At 42.2% G+C, this 22,633-nt stretch overlaps 1 protein-coding gene across 1 annotated transcript in view; it reads left to right on the top strand.

The window, feature by feature from the left end:
* Window positions 1-22,403, top strand: part of DYNLT3 (dynein light chain Tctex-type 3) — a 34,159-nt gene extending 11,756 nt beyond the window's left edge. The window contains exons 3-5 of the mRNA XM_075262661.1: window positions 14,541-14,664; window positions 19,808-19,885; window positions 21,619-22,403. Coding sequence (XP_075118762.1) covers window positions 14,541-14,664; window positions 19,808-19,885; window positions 21,619-21,695 — 279 coding nt within the window. The 3' untranslated portion in view covers window positions 21,696-22,403. The remainder of the gene's footprint in view (window positions 1-14,540; window positions 14,665-19,807; window positions 19,886-21,618) is intronic.
* The last annotated feature ends 230 nt before the right edge of the window (window positions 22,404-22,633 follow it).

Below are 22,633 nucleotides of genomic sequence, written 5' to 3'. Positions count from 1 at the left end.
TCGACACCCAATACGTGTAGGGCGCAGAGGGGTCGGAGAGGACAGGGCTGTGGTCGGAAAGGTATTCCCGCAACATGCGCCTATACTTCTCACGCCTGGTGACACTAGGACCCTCCGTGGCGGCACTTTGGCGAGGGGGTGCCATCAAGGTGTCCCAGACCTTAGACAGTGTGCCCCTCGTTTGTGTGGACCGGTGAGAACTTGGTTGCCTACTGGAAGAACTGCCCTCCCTGCCGCCAACGTCACATGCTGGAAACATCTCCATCATATTCTGCACCAATTGCCTGTGGCAAGCATTGATGCGATTGGCCCTCCCCTCTACCGGAATAAAAGACGAGATGTTGTTTTTATACCGGGGGTCAAGGATAGCAAAGATCCAGTACTGGTTGTCCTCCATGATTTTGACAATACGCTTGTCGGTTGTAAAGCACCCCAACATGAACTCAGCCATGTCTGCCACAGTGTTAGTTGGCATGACTCCTCTGGCCCCACCGGAAAGTTCAATCTCCATTTCCTCCTCATCCTCCATGTCTACCCATCCGCGCTGCAACAATGGGACGATTCGAAGTTGCCCGGAAGCCTCCTGTATCACCATCACATCATCGGACAACTCTTCTTCCTCCTCCTCCTCCTCCTCCTCCTCCATTAAACGCAGTGAAGCGGACAGATGTGTGGACCTACTCTCCAGCTGTGACGGATCGGATGCTATCCCTAACTCCTCTGTGTGATCTGAGTTATCCCTGATGTCAATCAGGGATTCTCTCAGAACACACAAGAGCGGGATTGTAAGGCTCACCATCGCATCCTCAGAGCTCACCCTCCTTGTGGACTCCTCAAAGACCCGTAGGATGTCACAAAGGTCTCTCATCCATGGCCACTCATGGATGTGAAACTGAGGCAGCTGACTTTGTGGCACCCTAGGGTTTTGTAGCTGGTATTCCATCAAAGGTCTCTGCTGCTCAACCACTCTATTCAACATCTGAAACGTTGAGTTCCAGCGTGTGGGGACGTCGCACAAAAGCCGGTGTTGTGGCACATGCAGGCGTTGCTGGAGAGATTTTAAGCTAGCAGCGGCTACTGTCGACTTGCGAAAGTGGGCGCACATGCGCCGCACTTTCACCAGTAGCTCTGGAACATTGGGGTAGCTCTTTAGGAAACGTTGCACCACTAGGTTGAAGACGTGGGCCAGGCATGGAACATGTTGGAGTCCGGCAAGCTCCAGAGCTGCTACCAGGTTCCGGCCGTTATCACAAACGACCATGCCTGGGCCCAGGTGCAGCGGCTCAAACCATATTGCCGTCTCATCGAGGAGGGCATCCCTCACCTCGGAGGCAGTGTGCTGTCTGTCCCCCAAGCTGATCAGCTTCAGCACAGCCTGCTGACGTCTACCAACGCCAGTGCTGCAACGTTTCCAACTCGTAGCTGGGGTCAATCTAACAGCGGAGGAGGAGGCGGTGGCGGAGGAGGAGGCGGTGGCGGAGGAGGAGGCGGTAGAGGAGGAGGAGGAGGGGGGTGTTCTTCTCGTGTCCCTGCCAGGAATGTTAGGCGGGGAGACGAGGTACACCGGGCCAGTTTGGGAAGCAGTCCCAGCCTCAACTACATTCACCCAGTGTGCCGTCAGTGAAATGTAGCGTCCCTGTCCGCATGCACTTGTCCACGCGTCGGTGGTCAAGTGGACCTTTGTGCAAAGCGCGGAACTAAGGGCCCGCCTGATGTTGAGTGACACGTGCTGGTGCAAGGCGGGGACGGCACACCGGGAGAAGTAGTGACGGCTAGGGACGGCATAGCGAGGTGCCGCAGTTGCCATCAGGTCCAGGAAGGCGGGAGTTTCAACAAGCCGGAACGCCAACATCTCCTGGGCCAGCAGTTTAGCGATGTTGGCGTTCAAGGCTTGCGCGTGTGGGTGGTTAGCAGTGTATTTCTGCCGCCGCTCCAATGTCTGAGAGATGGTGGGTTGTTGTAAAGAAACGCCTGATGGTGCCTTTGATGGTGCAGGAGAAGGAGATAAGACAGGACCAGGGGAGGATGAGGTAGAAGTCAACAAAGTGGCGGAGGCAGATGAAGTGGTGTCCTGGCTCGTCCTCTGGAGTGCATCGCCAGCACAGTCAGCAGTGGCAGTGGCAGAGGCAGTGGCAGAGGCAGTGGCAGTGGCGTGAACGGCAGGCGGCCTTTGTCCTGCCGTTGCTGCCTGCCACTGATTCCAGTGCTTGGATTCCAAATGACGGCGCATTGAAGTGGTGGACAGGTTGCTCTTCTCAGAGCCCCTAATCAATTTCGAGAGGCAAATTGTGCAGACAACACTATATCTGTCCTCGGCGCATTCCTTGAAAAAACTCCACACCTTCGAGAAACGTGCCCTCGAGGTGGGAGTTTTTCGGGGCTGGGTACGAACTGGAACATCTTGGGAGATTCCGGGTGTGGCCTGGCTTCGCCTAAGCTGCTGACCTCTGCCTCTGCCTCTAGCTACCCTTTTTGGTGCTGCACCTGCCTCAACATCCACACTACTTTCCCCGCTTGACATCCCCCCTGTCCAGGTCGGGTCAGTGTCCTCATCATCCACCACTTCCTCTTCCAACTCCTGTCTCATCGCCTCCTCCCGCACAATGCGCCGGTCAACTGGATGCCCTGACGGCAACTGCGTCACATCATCGTCGATGAGGGTGGGTTGCTGGTCATCCACCACCAAATCGAACGGAGATGGAGGAGACTCTAGTGTTTGAGCATCTGGACACAGATGCTCCTCTGTTAGGTTCGTGGAATCGTGACGTGGAGAGGCAGGTTGAGGGACAATGAAAGGAGCGGAGAACAGCTCTGGGGAGCAGGGACAGTTTGGGTTATTGTTCTGTAAAGCTTCGGAATTTTGGGAGGAAGGAAGACAAGACTGTTGGGTAATAGGAGGAGAGGAGGCAGAGTCTGACTGGCTGCTGGACAATGTGCTGTAAGCGTTCTCTGACAGCCATTGCAAGACCTGTTCCTGGTTCTCGGGCCTACTAAGGTTTGTACCCTGCAGTTTAGTTAATGTGGCAAGCAACCCTGGCACTGTGGAGTGGCGCAATGCTTGCTGCCCCACAGGAGTAGGCACGGGACGCCCTGTGGCTTCACTGCTACCTTGCTCCCCAGAACCATTCCCCCGACCTCGCCCACGGCCTCGTCCACGTCCCTTTCCGGGAGCCTTGCGCATTTTGAATTCCTAGTTAGAAATTGGCACTGTATACCAGTAGTAAAAATTGTGGGTGCACGTAACCACAATATATTCTTTGAATTCCCAGTCAGACACTGGCACTATATGGCAGTAGCAAGAAATGAGGGTATTTGTATTCCCAATATATTCTTTGAATTCCCAGTCAGACAATGGCACTGTATACCAGTAGTAAAAATTGTGGGTGCACGTAACCACAATATATTCTTTGAATTACCAGTCAGAAACTGGCACTATATGGCAGTAGCAAGAAATGAGGGTATTTATAACCCCAATATATTCTTTGAATTCCCAGTCAGACAATGGCACTGTATACCAGTAGTAAAAATTGTGGGTGCACGTAACCACAATATATTCTTTGAATTACCAGTCAGAAACTGGCACTATATGGCAGTAGCAAGAAATGAGGGTATTTGTATTCCCAATATATTCTTTGAATTCCCAGTCAGACAATGGCACTGTATACCAGTAGTAAAAATTGTGGGTGCACGTAACCCCAATATATTCTTTGAATTCCCAGTCAGACACTGGCACTATATGGCAGTAGCAAGAAATGAGGGTATTTGTATTCCCAATATATTCTTTGAATTCCCAGTCAGACAATGGCACTGTATACCAGTAGTAAAAATTGTGGGTGCACGTAACCCCAATATATTCTTTGAATTCCCAGTCAGACACTGGCACTATATGGCAGTAGCAAGAAATGAGGGTATTTGTATTCCCAATATATTCTTTGAATTCCCAGTCAGACAATGGCACTGTATACCAGTAGTAAAAATTGTGGGTGCACGTAACCCCAATATATTCTTTGAATTCCCAGTCAGACACTGGCACTATATGGCAGTAGCAAGAAATGAGGGTATTTGTATTCCCAATATATTCTTTGAATTCCCAGTCAGACAATGGCACTGTATACCAGTAGTAAAAATTGTGGGTGCACGTAACCCCAATATATTCTTTGAATTACCAGTCAGAAACTGGCACTATATGGCAGTAGCAAGAAATGAGGGTATTTATAACCCCAATATATTCTTTGAATTCCCAGTCAGACAATGGCACTGTATACCAGTAGTAAAAATTGTGGGTGCACGTAACCCCAATATATTCTTTGAATTCCCAGTCAGACACTGGCACTGTATACCAGTAGTAAAAATTGTGGGTGCACGTAACCCCAATATATTCTTTGAATTCCCAGTCAGACAATGGCACTGTATACCAGTAGTAAAAATTGTGGGTGCACGTAACCCCAATATATTCTTTGAATTACCAGTCAGAAACTGGCACTATATGGCAGTAGCAAGAAATGAGGGTATTTGTATTCCCAATATATTCTTTGAATTCCCAGTCAGACAATGGCACTGTATACCAGTAGTAAAAATTGTGGGTGCACGTAACCCCAATATATTCTTTGAATTACCAGTCAGAAACTGGCACTATATGGCAGTAGCAAGAAATGAGGGTATTTATAACCCCAATATATTCTTTGAATTCCCAGTCAGACAATGGCACTGTATACCAGTAGTAAAAATTGTGGGTGCACGTAACCCCAATATATTCTTTGAATTCCCAGTCAGACACTGGCACTATATGGCAGTAGCAAGAAATGAGGGTATTTGTATTCCCAATATACTCTTTGAATTCCCAGTCAGACAATGGCACTGTATACCAGTAGTAAAAATTGTGGGTGCACGTAACCCCAATATATTCTTTGAATTCCCAGTCAGACACTGGCACTATATGGCAGTAGCAAGAAATGAGGGTATTTGTATTCCCAATATATTCTTTGAATTCCCAGTCAGACAATGGCACTGTATACCAGTAGTAAAAATTGTGGGTGTATATAGCCCCAATTCTATTGCTAGGGGACTTGCAGGGTATTTCTGGGGTGAAGGTGGGGGGGCACACCGTTGGAACGGGTATCGGGGTATATATCGGGTATACGGGAATACACTGACAGTGTATTCCATTCAGGATCCTGGGAAAGCTGGGTTGCGGCGATTGAGCCCGTCAGTGCCACGTTACACTGACAAGCTTCTCCCTGGAATTTAGCTCTTACAAGAGCTGTTGTGGTTGTCTTCTCCTTCCTATCCCAGCCTGTCCCTGCCTACCCAGAATCTAAGCCCTAGCTAGCTGGACGGAAACCTCCGTCCTCGGTGAATTGCAAGCTCAGAATGACGCGAACCTGGGCGGCGCTGTTCTTTTAAATTAGAGGTCACATGTTTTCGGCAGCCAATGGGTTTTGCCTACTTTTCTCAACGTCACCGGTGTCGTAGTTCCTGTCCCACCTACCCTGCGCTGTTATTGGAGCAAAAAAGGCGCCAGGGAAGGTGGGAGGGGAATCGAGTAATGGCGCACTTTACCACGCGGTGTTCGATTCGATTCGAACATGCCGAACAGCCTAATATCCGATCGAACATGAGTTCGATAGAACACTGTTCGCTCATCTCTAATATTTACTACTGAGATTGGTGTAACTTGGACACAAGGTGAAAAACCTTCAAGTTAAATCCAGATGACTTCTTACTATTTTACTCATTGATAAATTACTTTTTTACAATGTGGTGTTTTTTTTAATATTTTTGATGAAACACAAGATTTTATATTATAGGCTAAGGCCCCACGTTGCAGATTTTGTTGCGGTTTTTTGAGTCAAAGCCAAGAATGGCTACAAGAGGAATGGGAAATATATATAAATTACTTATACTTCTCCCTTCTGCTCAATCCACTCTTGGCTTTGGCTCAAAAAACTGCAACAAAATCTGTAACAAAAAAAGCTTTGTTTCCGCAACGTGGGGCCTTAGCCATACACTGCACTTACGTTAATAGAATGTGCAGGGGGTATCCTAATTCTTCCCTGGTGAGGAAAAAAATGTGTTCTGCATAGTGGCCAGGTACTGCAACTCAGCTCCCATTGAAGTCAACGGGAGCTAAACTGCAGTACTGGTTAGGGCTTGTTCACATCTGCGCCTGGTCTCCGTTCATGCAGGTTTCCGTTTCCTGCACAAAACAGAGGCAGGAGACAGAAACCTGCAGGAGTCTTTCTCACCCATTCATTTGAATAGGTTTGAACGTTATCCGGCCGTGAGCGCCGGTGAATGTTTTATGCTCTCCACCACAAAACTGTTTTTTTTAAAAATTGGACACAAAGTTGGACATGCAGTACTCTGGTTTAAAAAAAAAAAAACGTTTGAAGGGGGAGAGCATAAAACGCTCACTGGCGCTCACAGCCGGATCCGGTCTGACAGCTTTCCGTCTTCTGCATGCAGAAGACGGAAAGCTCAGAACGGACTCCGGGCGCTAGTGTGAACCTAGCGTTACCGGCAACTATACAGATATCAGGGCTTTATGCTTCTGGCCCTGTGTTGTGCATAGTACATGTACACTCACCGGCCACTTTATTAGGTACACCATGCTAGTAACGGGTTGGACCCCCTTTTGCCTTCAGAACTGCCTCAATTCTTCGTGGCATAGATTCAACAAGGTGCTGGAAGCATTCCTCAGAGATTTTGGTCCATATTGACATGATGGCATCACACAGTTGCCGCAGATTTGTCGGCTGCACATCCATGATGCGAATCTCCCGTTCCACCACATCCCAAAGATGCTCTATTGGATTGAGATCTGGTGACTGTGGAGGCCATTGGAGTACAGTGAACTCATTGTCATGTTCAAGAAACCAGTCTGAGATGATTCCAGCTTTATGACATGGCGCATTATCCTGCTGAAAGTAGCCATCAGATGTTGGGTACATTGTGGTCATAAAGGGATGGACATGGTCAGCAACAATACTCAGGTAGGCTTTGGCGTTGCAACGATGCTCAATTGGTACCAAGGGGCCCAAAGAGTGCCAAGAAAATATTCCCCACACCATGACACCACCACCACCAGCCTGAACCGTTGATACAAGGCAGGATGGATCCATGCTTTCATGTTGTTGACGCCAAATTCTGACCCTACCATCCGAATGTCGCAGCAGAAATCGAGACTCATCAGACCAGGCAACGTTTTTCCAATCTTCAATTGTCCAATTTCGATGAGCTTGTGCAAATTGTAGCCTCAGTTTCCTGTTCTTAGCTGAAAGGAGTGGCACCCGGTGTGGTCTTCTGCTGCTGTAGCCCATCTGCCTCAAAGTTCGACGTACTGTGCGTTCAGAGATGCTCTTCTGGCTACCTTGGTTGTAACGGGTGGCTATTTGAGTCACTGTTGCCTTTCTATCAGCTCGAACCAGTCTGGCCATTCTCCTCTGACCTCTGGCATCAACAACGCATTTCCGCCCACAGAACTGCCGCTCACTGGATGTTTTTTCTTTTTCGGACCATTCTCTGTAAACCCTAGAGATGGTTGTGCGTGAAAATCCCAGTAGATCAGCAGTTTCTGAAATACTCAGCCCAGCCCTTCTGGCACCAACAACCATGCCACGTTCAAAGGCACTCAAATCACCTTTCTTCCCCATACTGATGCTCGGTTTGAACTGCAGGAGATTGTCTTGACTATGTCTATATGCCTAAATGCACTGAGTTGCCGCCATGTGATTGGCTGATTAGAAATTAAGTGTTAACGAGCAGTTGGACAGGTGTACCTAATAAAGTGGCCGGTGAGTGTATATGGTGCAGGAACTGGCCATCTTAAATTCTGAAAAACCCTTTTAAACCTCAGCTGACCATCGGAGACTTCCAAATTCTTCTCCCAACATTTTCTGGATTTCAGTTCTTTTGCTGCCTGCTGACATGTCAGATAGCATGTCATGTCTCCCAGTTTAGGACATATACACTTCTCAGCCATGTGGGTATGCGTGTCTATAGATCAGTTGGCTGATTGCTATCTTAGGTATACAGGCAGCTTTATTACAATAACATCTGCTGTTAATCTTGTATGTTTGACCATTACACATGCAAAATTTTATATAGCTTCCCACATTTAGCTGTAGTCTGCTGGTAGTAGATGGATATATTATGTGTATGTGCGAACCTGTCAAGCAAATTTGGGACTGTAAACCACCAACAACCAATGTTCTAAGTACGCCTATAGTGTCCTGTCTTCCCCAAAAATAGTTTCAATATAAATCCTAATACTTACTCAGAGACAACTGCTATGTTCTCAGGGTCTCGTCTCTGGTGCTCTTAGTACATATGCATTTCTTAAAAGAAGCCATAACATTGCATCTCAGCTTCACCGTGCTTGTACCAGATGTGAATTGTAGTTCCCCAGCTTCATTGAAGAACTGAGCACATCAGTATAACACATCAATAAGTATTAGGGATTTTTTTAACTCCCTTGGGTGGACTGACAATCTATAGGTATATTCAAAGCACGTCTTCTTCCGGAGCTGGGTTTGAATCTCCTAGGCCTTGAGCAGAGCAGACTGCGCATGCCCGCGGCCACAAGAAAAATGACAGTAAACGTAAGCGGCCATTTTCTTGTGGCCGTGAGCATGTGCAGTCTGCTCTGCCCCAGGCCTAGAAGATTGAAACCCAGCTCCAGAAGAAGAGGCGTATAGAGACCGTTCCTGAAGAAGATGGAGGTGGCGCTGGAGAGTTCTCTCACAGCATTGGGGACGCCCCCAGTGCTGTTTGAGAACTCATTTGCATACCAAAGAAAACCAGGATTTCAACCGAACAGCGGCGCGGAGAAGACATCTAAAGGTAGGAGAAGAATAGTCTTTCTTAAGGCTATTCCTACAAATTATCGAGAAAAAAAAGCATCTTAATGGTAAAATCCCTTTAAGACCCTAAACCACTTATCCTTAAGGACATGCTGGTGGTTTAGTGTCCCAGATTTGCCTGACATGTTCTCCTTAATAGTTTTGGCTCATCTCTCACAGCCAGTTGCTGCCAGTGGCTTTTATCTCTAAACTAGGATGGCAAGAGTGTGCATTTGGGCACAGAACATGAAAGCAGGGATAATGTATGACAGAGCTTATATTGCTATTCAGGTTTGGAAGTATGGTGTATGTGATGTACATAAAATGTGTGTGTTTTGGGGGGTTTACTTTTAGTAAAAGGGGCATGAATAAGAGTGACAAAAGGTGCTACATTTATTAGCACATGTGCACCATTTTCTATGAAAGATTAGACATAGTGCAAGAAAAAGTAAAGTGTCAAAAACAACTGGAGTGTAGCACCAAATCTATCATACCGACTTTAATAATAATAATAATAATAATAATGATAAAATTTATATAGCGCCTACATATTCCGTAGCACTGAATAATTTGTAGGGTTCAAATACAGGCAAAAAGAAATAGTCACTTCTTACAATGGAACAGAGGGCCCTGCTCAAAAGAGCTTACAATCTATCAATCTATGAGGTAGAGGGGGTGACACAAGAGGTAGCAGGGGCGGCATCGGAGGTAGCATTGCTTATACAATGGTTAGACAATTTTGTAATAGAGTCTACTGTCATTACACAAACATAAAACTTTATGAGCCGTCATCAGTTGTGTCCTTTAATGTGCAGAGGGTGCCTGGACATACAAAATTAGTCTGAAACGGCATCATATGTGGGGTAATGTGGAAGCGGGAACAGAGAAGGGTTCATTTTAGGGATTCTAATTACAGTACGGAAGGGTTTACATTAGGAATTGTAATAGGCATGTCTGAAAAGATGTGTCTTTAGTTTGCACTTGAACCTGTAGAAATTGGGAGTTAATCTGATTGTCCGGGATATAGCATTCCAGAGAAGTGGTGCAACTTGGGAAAAGTCTTGTATACGTTAATGTAAATGTTAGGTCATTGAGTGAATGGACAACACGGGTTGGGCGGTAGACAGAGATGAGGGAGGAGATGTAGGGAGGTGCGGCATTATGGAGAGCCATGTGGATGAGGTTGAGATTTTGCATTGTGATAAATCTGATGTAATTTCTGTCTAGTGTAGTTTTATTTAGCTTATATGGCTAACGGTATTATGTTATACTGTAGTAACATAAGAAAGCAGTCATAGGTAGCAATGAGTGTCACAAAAACTGTAGTTTGAATGGTAATTTTACAGTGAATGCACATTAACATATTATACGAGAAGTTACAACATATTGACCTCACATGTCAGTTACATTACATTACATACTGTTGTGCACCATTCATTTAGTGATATGTATGCTATGGAAGTGTATATTGGAAATACTAATACTAGAAGGCTAGTAGTAATGGAACTTGTACAAAAAGCTGTCCATTAGAATGTACATTGTCTCCTGGGACAGAAAATGTACAGTTTGCATTAGACTACAACTGTCTATTTATGTACTGCTCATCCTGGAGATATTCTTCTGGGAAATAAAACATAAATGAGGTTAAAGTGACTTACACTGCTCTTATACCTTAAAATAGGAGATCTTCATGGAAAGAGGTTTTAGCACTCATAGCTTCTATATGTTTAGCCTGGGCACTCTTACTTGCCATCCCCTGGAGTTCAGGGAACATCTCCACAGCTCACAAGTCTGACAGCACTACGCCTACTGAGGCGTCCATGTCCCTACTGCCAATAGTAATAATAGATTTACTTTCTACAGGCTGTGTGCAAAGTATAGATAGGACTAGAGAGAACTGTAGGCTTAAAGGGATCCTATCATTAGGTATCATTTTTTCTGACTAACATGTAGGAATAACCTTAAGAAAGACTATTCTTCTCCTACCTTTAGATGTCTTCTCCCCGCTGCTGTTCGGTAGAAATCCGGGTTTTCTTCGGTATGCAAATTAGTTCTCTCACAGCACTGTGGGCGTCCCCAATGCTGCATGAGAAATCTCCAATGACATCTAACAGTAGGAGACTGTTCTGGTTCTCCACAGCAAAACTCCAACTCTTTCTTAAATGGCTTACAGCCATGGTCAGAAAGACACAGTAAGACTCTTCTAATTCATGAAAGGGCTAGAGATTGATTTCCTATAAAAGTAAATATGCAACAAACTCTAATCTAATTAATTATACAATATTAATAATTGTATTATATATTTAAAAATCACCACTTTATATTGAAACTGGAATTAGAGTTAGTAACTCATTTCATTGATTCCGACCATCCAAAATAGGTTCGGGCACTGACTCTCCAACTCCGACCCCACAGTCCCGTGGATAGAAAGAGAAAAAAGACGATGGTGATGATGAAAATGATGATAGATAGAGCTGTGTAGCTGGAACATGGATTAGTCATTTTACTGTGTCAAACTGTGAAACAAATTGTCATGATTCAGAAAACACAGTCACCACATAGGAATGTGTGACCATGGATTTGACCTTAAAAAGGAGTCCACTTCCACACTCAACTTTCACGCTAGACTACATAGGCGTTAAGAAATCCCAACATCCACACAAATAGCTTCCTCCACCCGCTACTTACAGTAGATGAGACACCGATATACCCAGATAAGTCACATCTGCACGCTCTGTCACTACACAGTGAATCTCTACCAAACACTGGCCAACAAAAAGGTTTCAAATCTGTGCAGTATTTTCACTCTTCAGGATTGTGGGGACAATTTAATATATACGAAAAAGTGGCTACAAAAAAAAAAAGATGTAACAAAAGACATATATACAAGCAAACCATATTCTAAATACAAAAGAAATAAAATCAAGAGCAAATCTCTCACAATCCTAGTAGTAAAGATCAGCAGAAGAAATAGCCAGACCTAGAGGTTTGGCCCATCTCTATAAATATATGACCAAGGGATCCCTTGTTGAATGACACCTAGCCCAGCCCTCTTTTTGAAGCCCACCTGTGACTAGGACTAGATATTTACATGCACCACATTGAGAGAGAACTGATACATTTTAGGAATACGGCATACCTCCAGATGGGTACCTATTATAGGTATGTTATGTCTGGTAAGTGATACTAAATGTTTTTTAAAGTCTATATATACCAAATATGGAAATAACATAATCTTCCCTTCCATGGATACATAGTTTGAGGTGGTTATTAACCTTAAAGGTCTAGATGCTTGACACCACTGACTGCACTAGGTTCCCCGGCCATATTTTGGTAGATAGTTAGTTATGAAACATGAATTATGACCCACATGCCTTTGAAGTTTTTTCTTCATTTGATTCCCCAGGTATCCAGCTCAGAGACATAGTTGTTAAATTAACATATACATTACACCCACAAGAAGATATAGGCGCCACAATAAATGAAAACCGTAACCAGGCACAACACTGAACAAAATTCCTAACTATTCACACTATGATTTATACACAATTCATCACACATATGATAAAAGTCAGGTCAGTTATATATATGGCCATAGAACAAAGAGGAAGATAAAGCTGATAGGGTTACCTTCCAGGCTCTGTGTGCATGGTATGACAGAGAAGCAGGAATGAGATTGCTATGAGGATGACAAGCGGGTAGACAGAGTTAAAAAGCCGGGATAGAGTTGAGTGATTTTGGGGTATGCAGAGACCCATCCCACTTTCTGTAAATTGTGTTAGCTTCTCTTGTGGAATCTCGTGACATCATGATAGCAGAATAAAAGGGAACAAGGCCCTTAGTGCCTAACACTTTGGGGGCGATTTTTCAACATTTATCATGGCACATATTTAGCCTTTTTCCTAAAATTTCATTAATACTTGTCATTTGCTTTTCTTCAACGAGCAACCTGCCAACCATATTGCCTGCTAGTCTCCTGAATTGGAAATTTTATATGTATTGTTACATTCATTACATGAAATCTACTTATACAACTATTAAGTCACCCTTCATAAGTCTTAAGAAAACAGGTGACTAGGTGGCTTTCTCCCAGCTTTCCTATATAGATCGTATAGGTTTATTTCTCGCTACAGGGTAAATATAAAACAAAAATATGTGTCTAGTATGCAGAGAGTTAAAAAATATGTAACCACTTCCTTGTTCCTTATTGATACATGAATATTTCTGTGTGGGAGTTCACAACTTGATGTGCTATCAACATTGACCTCATGCTGTGGTGTATACAAAGTATCTGTGATAGAATCCTTGCATAATTCCAGCTCAAAACAACGCCGCTATTCATCTTCTGCCTCCTAGAAGGCGGTTCATGACAGCTGGAAGGACTGAGCACTAGAATATGGAATGATTTCTTCTATGCTGACAGTACTATGGATTTATTTTAGAACAGATATAGATTTACTCATTTAGATTCATATAATAGTTTATGATCTGTACTTTGAGATACTTACAGAGCACTGACCTCTAAGACACATCCCACTGTCTTATAATGTGATTGGTCAGATTTTTGTGAGGATTCTGATACTTGACTACAAGAATAGTTCAGCAGGCTATATTGTTTATGACTTAAAGAAGCTATGGAAAGCCCAGGGGAATGAGAAAACACCTCTAGCAACTTAGCCATATCTAATCACGACATCCGTTTTCCATCATGGGCAGTTTTGCTTATTTTTATTTCTTAGTCTTTTTTCCATCCCCATTTTCTCAGAGCCATCATTTTTTAATTTTCGGTTGACTTAGCCAAGGTTGACTTCTAGTTTGTGGAGTATGGGGAAAGTAGCTTTTTAATTTTTTTTTATGAAAGCATTTAATGTACCATACAATATTACTTTATTATGTGGGTCTGTGCATTCAGAAATACCAAATTAATATAGTTTTTGTTATTTAGAACTTTTTAAAAAAAAAAGTTTTTGAAAAAAAAACTTTAGCTTTATATCATCAGTACCTGCAAAGGGAATGGGATTCTGGCTAATCCCTCTGCACACATTGCAGAAATAAAACACCACGGAAAAGCTGCGTTTTCAAAAATGCCAGCGGCTATTCAAAAATCGCAGCATGCGGAAATGCTGATGTTTTGCCTATAGGTTTAATAAGGGTTGAACATGCAATAAAAAACGCTGTAGAAAAACAGTGATGCGTTTCCGCTGCGTTTTTTCCTGCAACGTTTTGCTCTGTGGGGCCATAGCCTTAAACTTAGTGACCCCTTTGTGATGTGAACATGTGGTCACATAATCAATTGTATACTACTCAAAACCTCTGTATTTGTATTATGTCTGCATCATCTTTCAATTGCTTCCTGCCCGTGTTTCAGTAAAAACCGTTGACTGCGGCATCTGAGAGGTTAAATATCTGGGCACAAAATTAACTTTAATCCCAGGAGCTGCAGGTAGGTGTCACAGCCAGCATCTTCCTTTTATGGAGCAGGCTAAGAAGCTCCATGTGTGATATACATGTATGTCGCCTATTGGGAAGAAAATAATCGGCTTTTTATATTTTTCTTTAATACAGACCATTATATTTTCACATTAATTTTAATGAAAAATTCATTTATATATGATTGTCTCTGCTTACACTTTAGTGTTTGGGGGTTTTTTTGTTTTTTTTTACTGAAAAACTGAAGTTGTATGTGTTTTTGTATTACAGTGTGTAGACGTCATCCTAGGCGGAGTAGATTATGATGAAAGTAGAGTCAATGAGTGGATGTCTGCCGTGGTGGAGCAATCTTTAACCCATTTAGTAAAGATGGAAAAAGCCTTTAAATATATTGGTAAGTTAAATTCTGTTACAGTAAGCACTGACAATATTACTTACACATAGTGCTTGCTCTGCACAAAGCCTGCATACTTCACTAGCTTTAGTATGTGCCATCTACACGGCTTGTTTTATGGATGGAGTACTGTACATGAACCCCATGCAATAATATTTGTATGAGACCTCCTTAGATCAGAGCCACACATTCTCCATACACTGCCATATGGGCTCCATCAGATTTTCTCTGTCTCCGTTGCTTGTAGAGGAAAATGAATTCCATCTTTTAGTTATGAGATGACGGATTATTAGTTGTGTACTTTGAGCCTTTAATCTCCTTTATTTTCATTAACCTTTTTATACTTTGTTCAATGAATGTTATTACAATTGCATCTGTATTACCTGTCCGAACGAACAATTTTCTAAAGGTAATGGCACACACAATGACCATGGAGCGGCTAAATGCACTCATTCAAAACTCTGCCCACATGTGGTAGGAAATGGCTACAAAGTCTTGTAAAAAATACCTCCATTTATGCCACAACCTTTTCCTGAACAATTATCTGATCACCTTAGTTGGGGCCAGCAGCTGAAACCCCCATTGATCAGCTGGCATCAAAGGAGGAAGCTATGGGTAGTGTTTTCTATGCAGCAGCCATGGTGCCCATTCAAATGACTCAGGACAATGGGATAAACCCTTTATTATTCTCAATATATTTAAAGAGAACATTTCACCACCTCTGCCAAGTCCAATGGTGTACATCGTTTAATAAGTGCTGCTCCACTGATACGGACACAGTAGGAATTTTTCTCCAGTCCCCACCACTTCTGAGCAATAACTGCTGTTAATTGTCTGATATGTCCCTGATATGACTGTACTGTCAAGTTGGTGGTGTCAGGCAGGGGGTGTGATTCAGGGCTCCAGTCAGAGGCAGCCATTGTCCAAGCTCAGAATCACATTCCTGTCTGCTCCTGCCTGACACCACCCGGCTGACATTACACCTGAAACTGGCTGCATTTGGAAAGGTGGGACTAAAGAAAAAATTCCAGCTGCGTCAGAATCAGTGAATTATTAGTGGAGTTTTAAATGATGCTAAGTTGAACTTGTCAGAGGTGTTGGAAGTCCTCTTTAAAAGCAGTGTGTATTAAGAGTCTGTTATTCGGCTGATCCTATCACTCTGGGGCTTGAAAAAAAAGTCATACGCTGCCCCCTACTGACCAGGATAATTAATAAAAGGAACCTAATGAGTGTTTTTTCCACCATAAATTGGCCCCATGATGTGCATGAAGTGCTTACTTTTCCTTTGCTGCCTCTCCATAATCTTTCTGTTGCAAAACAACAATTGTTTCGAATGTTACTCAAAATTACACCACACAGATTATGGAAAAATATAAAAATATTTTATTAACTTCAATAAAAAGAATAACATGAGACAAAAACAGTGCAAACACAAAAGTTCAGATTCTAGTAAGTACCAGGAGGCGGGTTACAAGCTCTTGACCCGTTGGTATCATGTTTCTTCCAAACTGCATAAATTTTACCCATCCTCCTCCCCTACCTGCTGGCACTGTGGCTCAGAGGTGGGGACCCTCCTATATGTGTTTTGGGAGTGCGCTGATCTAAGGGATTTCTGCGACGGGGTTCATAGGGTACTGTCAGGTTTTCCAATCTCCCCTCCTTTCCTCTCCGGCCTTTTTCCTACTTCACATCTCAGACTTTCCTCTCCGCACATATCGTAGGTCCTCCTTGCGCCATACGCACAGTGCTGCCAGGGCCTGTATTCCCGGCACTGTGGAAATCTTCCAACCCCCTTTCCCTCTGTCATTGGATCCGTAAGGTGGAGGATATCAGGGTTGTGGAAGATCTCACCGCCTCTCTTCGAGATGCTCATGCAGCCTATATGGATGCTTGGATGCCTTGGCTTCTCTTCCAGGGCACCCAGACATACAGGGACTTGATTGGCTGAGGTTCCATGGCTTGTGATAGATTGACTGCGGATGCCCCCCTTCCTCCCCCCTTTTTTTCTTCTCCTTTCCCCCTCCTTCCTTCTTCTCTGCTCCCCTTTCCCTTTCTGTGCCCGTCTTTCCTATTATTGCTATATACGGTTATGATGCTGTTCGTTATGTTTCTTTCTGTCCTTGCGAATGTGTACTTTTTTTCTGTTTTGGGCATACTGGTCCAGGTTTCCTGGTCCGGTCCCGCTCTTGTTTTGTATTCTTTGTTTTTGTGTTTCATTTTGTGTTTATAAAGAATTTATTTTTTAAAAAAACAGTACAAACAGAAGTGTCAACAGGCTGCTCCCACTTAAAATTGCAGTCCTAGTGGGGTGAGGCATGGAACAACATATATCTGTAAAGTATACAGGAACATAGAACAATGCAAATCATAAACACATACCCATGTTTGAAGCTCAATACAGAGCAGCCCTAAAGAGGTGGGGCAGGGGACAACATATATCTCTAAAGAAAGTATACAGGAACAACAATGCAAAACATAAACACATAGCCATGTTTAAAGCTCGATAAAGAGTCTAGTAAAAAGACAAAGTCCACCGCCTGCTGACACTGTTGCAAGCTTCAGCCTCGTCATACTGTCCCCTTGCTAAACACACCTCCTGGCCATGATTGACATCTCCTTCATGATGTCAGGAGTGAGGGGACTGTCAGTGATGAGCAAACGTCAAACATTTATAACTTCACTTTGTAGCAACAGAAGGATTACAGAGGGGCAGCAATGGAAAGGTAAGTCCTTCACCCTGCACATGATGGGGCCAGTTTATGGCGGAAATATCACCTGAAAGGTTTCCCTTTCCATTTTTAAAGGCTGTGATATTTTTAAAAGGGTTGTACCAGGTGTTAAAGTAAGTATGGATCCAACTACTGGGACCATGTTGAGATGGAAGAACAGAGAATGGTGGAGAACCAGGGAAGTGTCAGCAGACTGATAATGTTTTGTTACTTGTGTTATTTTACACCATTGTAAGTTGATTGTTTTTTTGTTTGTTTTTTTAAATCATGGGGATAAAGAATTTATTTAAAAAGGGTTGTCCAGGATCTGAAGATATTTGATACTGATGACCTTTCCACAGGAGGTCATCCGTATCAGATCGGTTGAGGTTCAACACCGTAGATTAAAGAGGCCATCATACACTGTAATGGTGTCAGACCTCCGACTGATCTGATACTGATGAGCTACCCTGTGACTAGGTTATCAGTGTCAAATATATTCAGATCCTGTACACCCCCTTTAAAAATGTAAGTATAGAGAAATATTAGGAATAAGAGGAACTGTTCAAGCAGAATACATTCACAGTTAGCCGGGGTTACAGCAAGTGACTTATGCTAATGTTACAGAATATTCAGCAGGCAGAGAAAGGGAATGAAGTAGAACAACACATCATGTGAGCTTACAGCACCTTCAGGTGTTATTAGAGTTCCCTACATACGCACATTACATATAAAATCACTGGGTGTGTCTCAAGTACAAGCAGCTTGTACACAGTCATGGGAGCCATTTACTCATCGTAATTGTTGGCCAGTGTTTACTGGTTTGGCAGCTTGGCTTTCCATGCTTTTTATGTGGAAACTAAAGCTAGCATAATGATCTGAATTATATTATATGCCTGAAATCTGCAGCAGCGAGATACCAAGTGCTCTTCCCCAACCATCCAAAATATAGAAAAATATATAGAGTACCGTGCAGAAGTATTTGGCAGGTGCCCCAAAGTAAGAATACTCTCAAAAATAGAAGTTAGTTTTGTCAATTAACAAAGTAAATGTACAGAAGAGAAATATAAACCACAGTAATATTTGGTGTGACCACTCTTTGGAGGGGGAGTCCTGGAAGTGATGATATGGCCCCCACAGATCCTTGATCTCAACATCTTCCAGTTTGTATGGGATTACATGAAGAGAAAGAAGAATCTGAGTGAGCCTGCGTTCACAGAACATCTCTAGTTAGTTCACCAAGATGTTCGGTACAACGTCTCTGCCGGGTTCCATGAAAATCTCTGTATAAGTATACTGGGAAGAAGTGAAGCTGTGTTGAAGGCAAACGGCGGTCACACCAAATATTGATATGATTTAGATTTCTCTTTTGTTTATTCACTTAATCTTGTTCATTGACAAACTATTCGCACTTTTGTTTTTGAAAGCATTCTTATGCGCTTTGACCTGTCTGCTGTGATTCCGCCTAAATCCTTCGGAAAAACTTCTTGAAGACGGCTTGCCGGCGGTCAGTTTAAAAACCCATTCATTTCAATGGGTTTATAAAGCAAACTTCCGGTGTCCGTATGCAGCCTCTCCTCTATGAAACCATTTTTCTTGCACGGGCACAAAGTTGTGCATATCCGATTTTTTTCAAACCAGCCTAAAATGTGTACACATTACTGCATGTGTATAAAAGCTTACATGCTGAAATATTTTTGTTAGGCGCTGTTAGGTAATTTGTCAATTTCTGTGCTTTTGTTTGATTTTACATTATATATATATATATATATATATATATATATATATATATATAATTATTATTTATTTATTTTTAATTTTTTGCTGATTGATTGGATTTCTGGTTGCTGTAACCTCCATTGATCAGCTTCAGTATCGGTGTTAGACTGCCAGAACATGTGTAATGCTTGGTGTTATATGGTTTGGGTTTGTGCCATGTCCACTGTCTATATATAATGTTTTTTTCTGTTAAGTTTTAGACTATATGTGCATATCCATAGTTTTTTTCAGTGTACTATCTGTTCTTTTTAACACATTGATCCATCCATTTCTATGGCTCCATATACACAACCCTATACACACAGGTAACGAAACTCAGGGCAGATTCTATTACTGTCCATTTTGTGGTCTGGGCTTCCATTCAAGTGTATGTATCAGTGGGAAGCATAGATGGCGCATGGATATATGGACCCATATATGTACACGATGTGCATTTAGCCTTAGTTTTATGTACTATAGATAGATAGATGAAAGTTTCCAGATCTTTTCTTGTTTGTTTGGATACAGTGGGTATTCTTCTGTACGTTGCGTGATCCTGGAAAACATATACATACATCTCACATTTTATGCATCAGGTTTTCCTTTATTTGTCCGGATTGTGATTCATGCTAGCATGAGACTGATCATTGTTTGCTCTTTGGTTTTATATCTTTCAGTAACTTGTACTGTCATGCAGAAAAGAGGAGGAGGTCTCCACACCGCAAGTTCCTCATTTTGGGATAACTCCACTGATGGTAAATGAGGATACTAATCATTGAAAACTTACCTTTAGGCTGAGGCCCCATGTGTTGGGCTGGAACAAAAAAGTACTTTTTTCTCTGCAGACTTTCTGTTTCAGTTATAATTATAGGGAAACCGACGGGGATTCAGTAGGTATAATGAAAATGTTGCGATTTCCAAAACCGCAGTGGTCTTGTAAATCGGAACATATCAGCTGCGCGTATTTTCCCACAATGTGTTCTCTAGAATCCCATCCACTGAGCATGGACTGTGAAACGCTGCATTTTTTCCACGGAGTTTACCCCACATTGCAGAAATGCAGCTTTTCTGAAGCAGATTCTGATGGGATTTTTTGGGATCAAAGCCAAAAGTGGATTAAGCAGAAAGTATAAGTACTTCCTATAAGTACATTCCCATTCCTTTTGTAGGCATTTTTTGCTTTAGCTCAAAAAACTGCAACAAAAAAAAACTGCATTTTCACAATGTGGGGCCTCAGCCTTAGGCGGCTTTCGCATTGGAAAATGAGAGGTGACTTATTTGACTTACTATGCAGAAAGTTGTTCAGCTAAATACTATGTGGCTGAGTCTGTAGGGCTTTGTTGTCAGAGGCGCTCCCTGTACTGCTGGATGGCTCTCGCTGTGATGTAGCTATACATCATTATTAATATTTAGGAGCAATGCATCTGTATCCAGAATCCAACAGAAAAAAAAACACTCTCATTATAAAATTGAAGGTATATAGAGGTACAAAGGTTACTCTCAAATATTTCATAGGTACCCTAACATTGCTTTATGTAACACACTGGTTATATGGATCTGGAAAATGACCATAAGCCTAACCTTTTAACAAAGTATTGCATAAATCAGTACAGTATACATGAGAAATAACATTATTTTTGACAGTTATATAACTTTTATTTTGTATTTTTAACCAAGAAGAATTTCATTTATCTCTCTCATTGTACAGAGAAAGCAGAGGAGAATCTACTCATCTAAAGGGTACATTCACACAGAGGAAAATGGTGCTGAAATTGGTGTGGAATTCGCGTCAGATTCAAAAGCCTCCCATTGACTTCAATGGGTTTCTAGCAGAAAAAGGAACCCATTGAAGTTATTGGGAGGCTTTTTCCAGCGCTGAATCTGACGTTGATTCCACACCAAATTCAGCGCCATTTTTCTCCATGTGATAGCACCCTAACTATTTCACTCAACAGCATCAACAGGCTCATATAAGACTTATAAGAGAAGTACTAACCTGTATTGATGTGAATGAAGCACTTGGGGTGAGATAGAATCTTTCTATCCAGAAAGCCTGTGTCTGTGTTTTTCATTTCAGCGTGAAAAAGAGTCAGATAAGTAGATATAAAAGCATTTCTTCCTGATAAAATATATAAAAGTTTCTTATACCCCCTTATACTATTGATTTATGCAACATTTGTTGAAAATAAAGCGACCACGTAAAGCCTGGTGACAAGGTGTTGACTACTACTTCTTCACTGTTGTACCTTTGTACCCTGACCAATATATCAACTAGAAATGGGGAAGACAACTAAATATCTAGGTCAGATAACATGGAAGCCGGTAGATATTTCTTGAAGAATTTTGTTCCATAATGCTATCCATGTCACCACTGAAAATACAGTAACTAGTGTTTCATATGGACGGCTAGTGAACAACCAATGCCAGTAGTTGACTAGTAAAATATTATGGCTTTTCTCCTTACTAAAACCTGTTTTATTCCATCCAGGCAGCTGCACGGTGCGATGGGAAAACCGGACCATGTACTGCGTTGTCAATGTCTTTGCTGTGGCCATACACCTATAACTGAATGTCAGAGAAATGTTTGCCCTTTGCACGCTTAATGTTATAACAGGCAAGAAAAAAAGGACACTTGTGAGTAAATCTGATTATCTGTATTACCAAACTATAGCAGCTTAGCTGTCTGTTTTATAGGCAGGATAAAGCACAATTTATCTTGTGCCACTGACGTTCCTTCTTGGAATACCACGCTACTGCCATAGCCTACCACATGATATATTATTGATGTGTAACAGAGTATATCCTATAAAAATATATTCAACAATATGCAAACTCTCAGGAATAGAAACATAAATGGTTAGTAAAACAGAGCACCCTAAAACAGAATATTATAACTACCTTATATTTTCTTCATTCAGTAATATAAGTTATTGCTTCTCTAATTTGGAAATTGATAATTCATGTTTCCCCTACTCTCCTTACAGTGCTCATTGCATCTAGGCCTCTCTTAGCTTTCCATGTCAGGATGATAAGATTTTCCATTCCTTTTATATTGCTTTATATTGGTCATTTATTGCCTTGAACTACTTACGGCATGGTTGCATTTACTTGCTGCTGGACATTTGCACTGCTCTTTAACTTGAAGACATTACATATATTAATTCATTTACAATATAATTATATAATTTAAAAATTGTAAAACTATTTTACATTGACAGAAGGTGAATGTAAAATGTATCATACGGCAACATTTGTATGGAGCTTATGTTAAACCATTAAATGTATAACATAACATAGTCAGGAAGTCGGATTTTTTTTTCTACACACAAACAACTCTTATCTTTATTGTGATGTCATCTAGCAAAAAAATTATTACATAAGGGCTGTTCACGTGACTGTTTGTTTTCAGCTCGGTCATCTGAATAAAGCCTTGCCACATCTTCGAAGTGTTTATGTATAACATGCAGACTGGGAAAGCTTCTGATGCACACATTGAGGCTACA

Source organism: Leptodactylus fuscus, chromosome 2 (genome assembly GCF_031893055.1).
Source record: "Leptodactylus fuscus isolate aLepFus1 chromosome 2, aLepFus1.hap2, whole genome shotgun sequence".
Classification (NCBI taxonomy): Eukaryota; Metazoa; Chordata; class Amphibia; order Anura; family Leptodactylidae; genus Leptodactylus; species Leptodactylus fuscus.
Note: the sequence above shows the minus strand (reverse complement) of the source record. Positions and strands in the feature narration are given on the sequence as shown.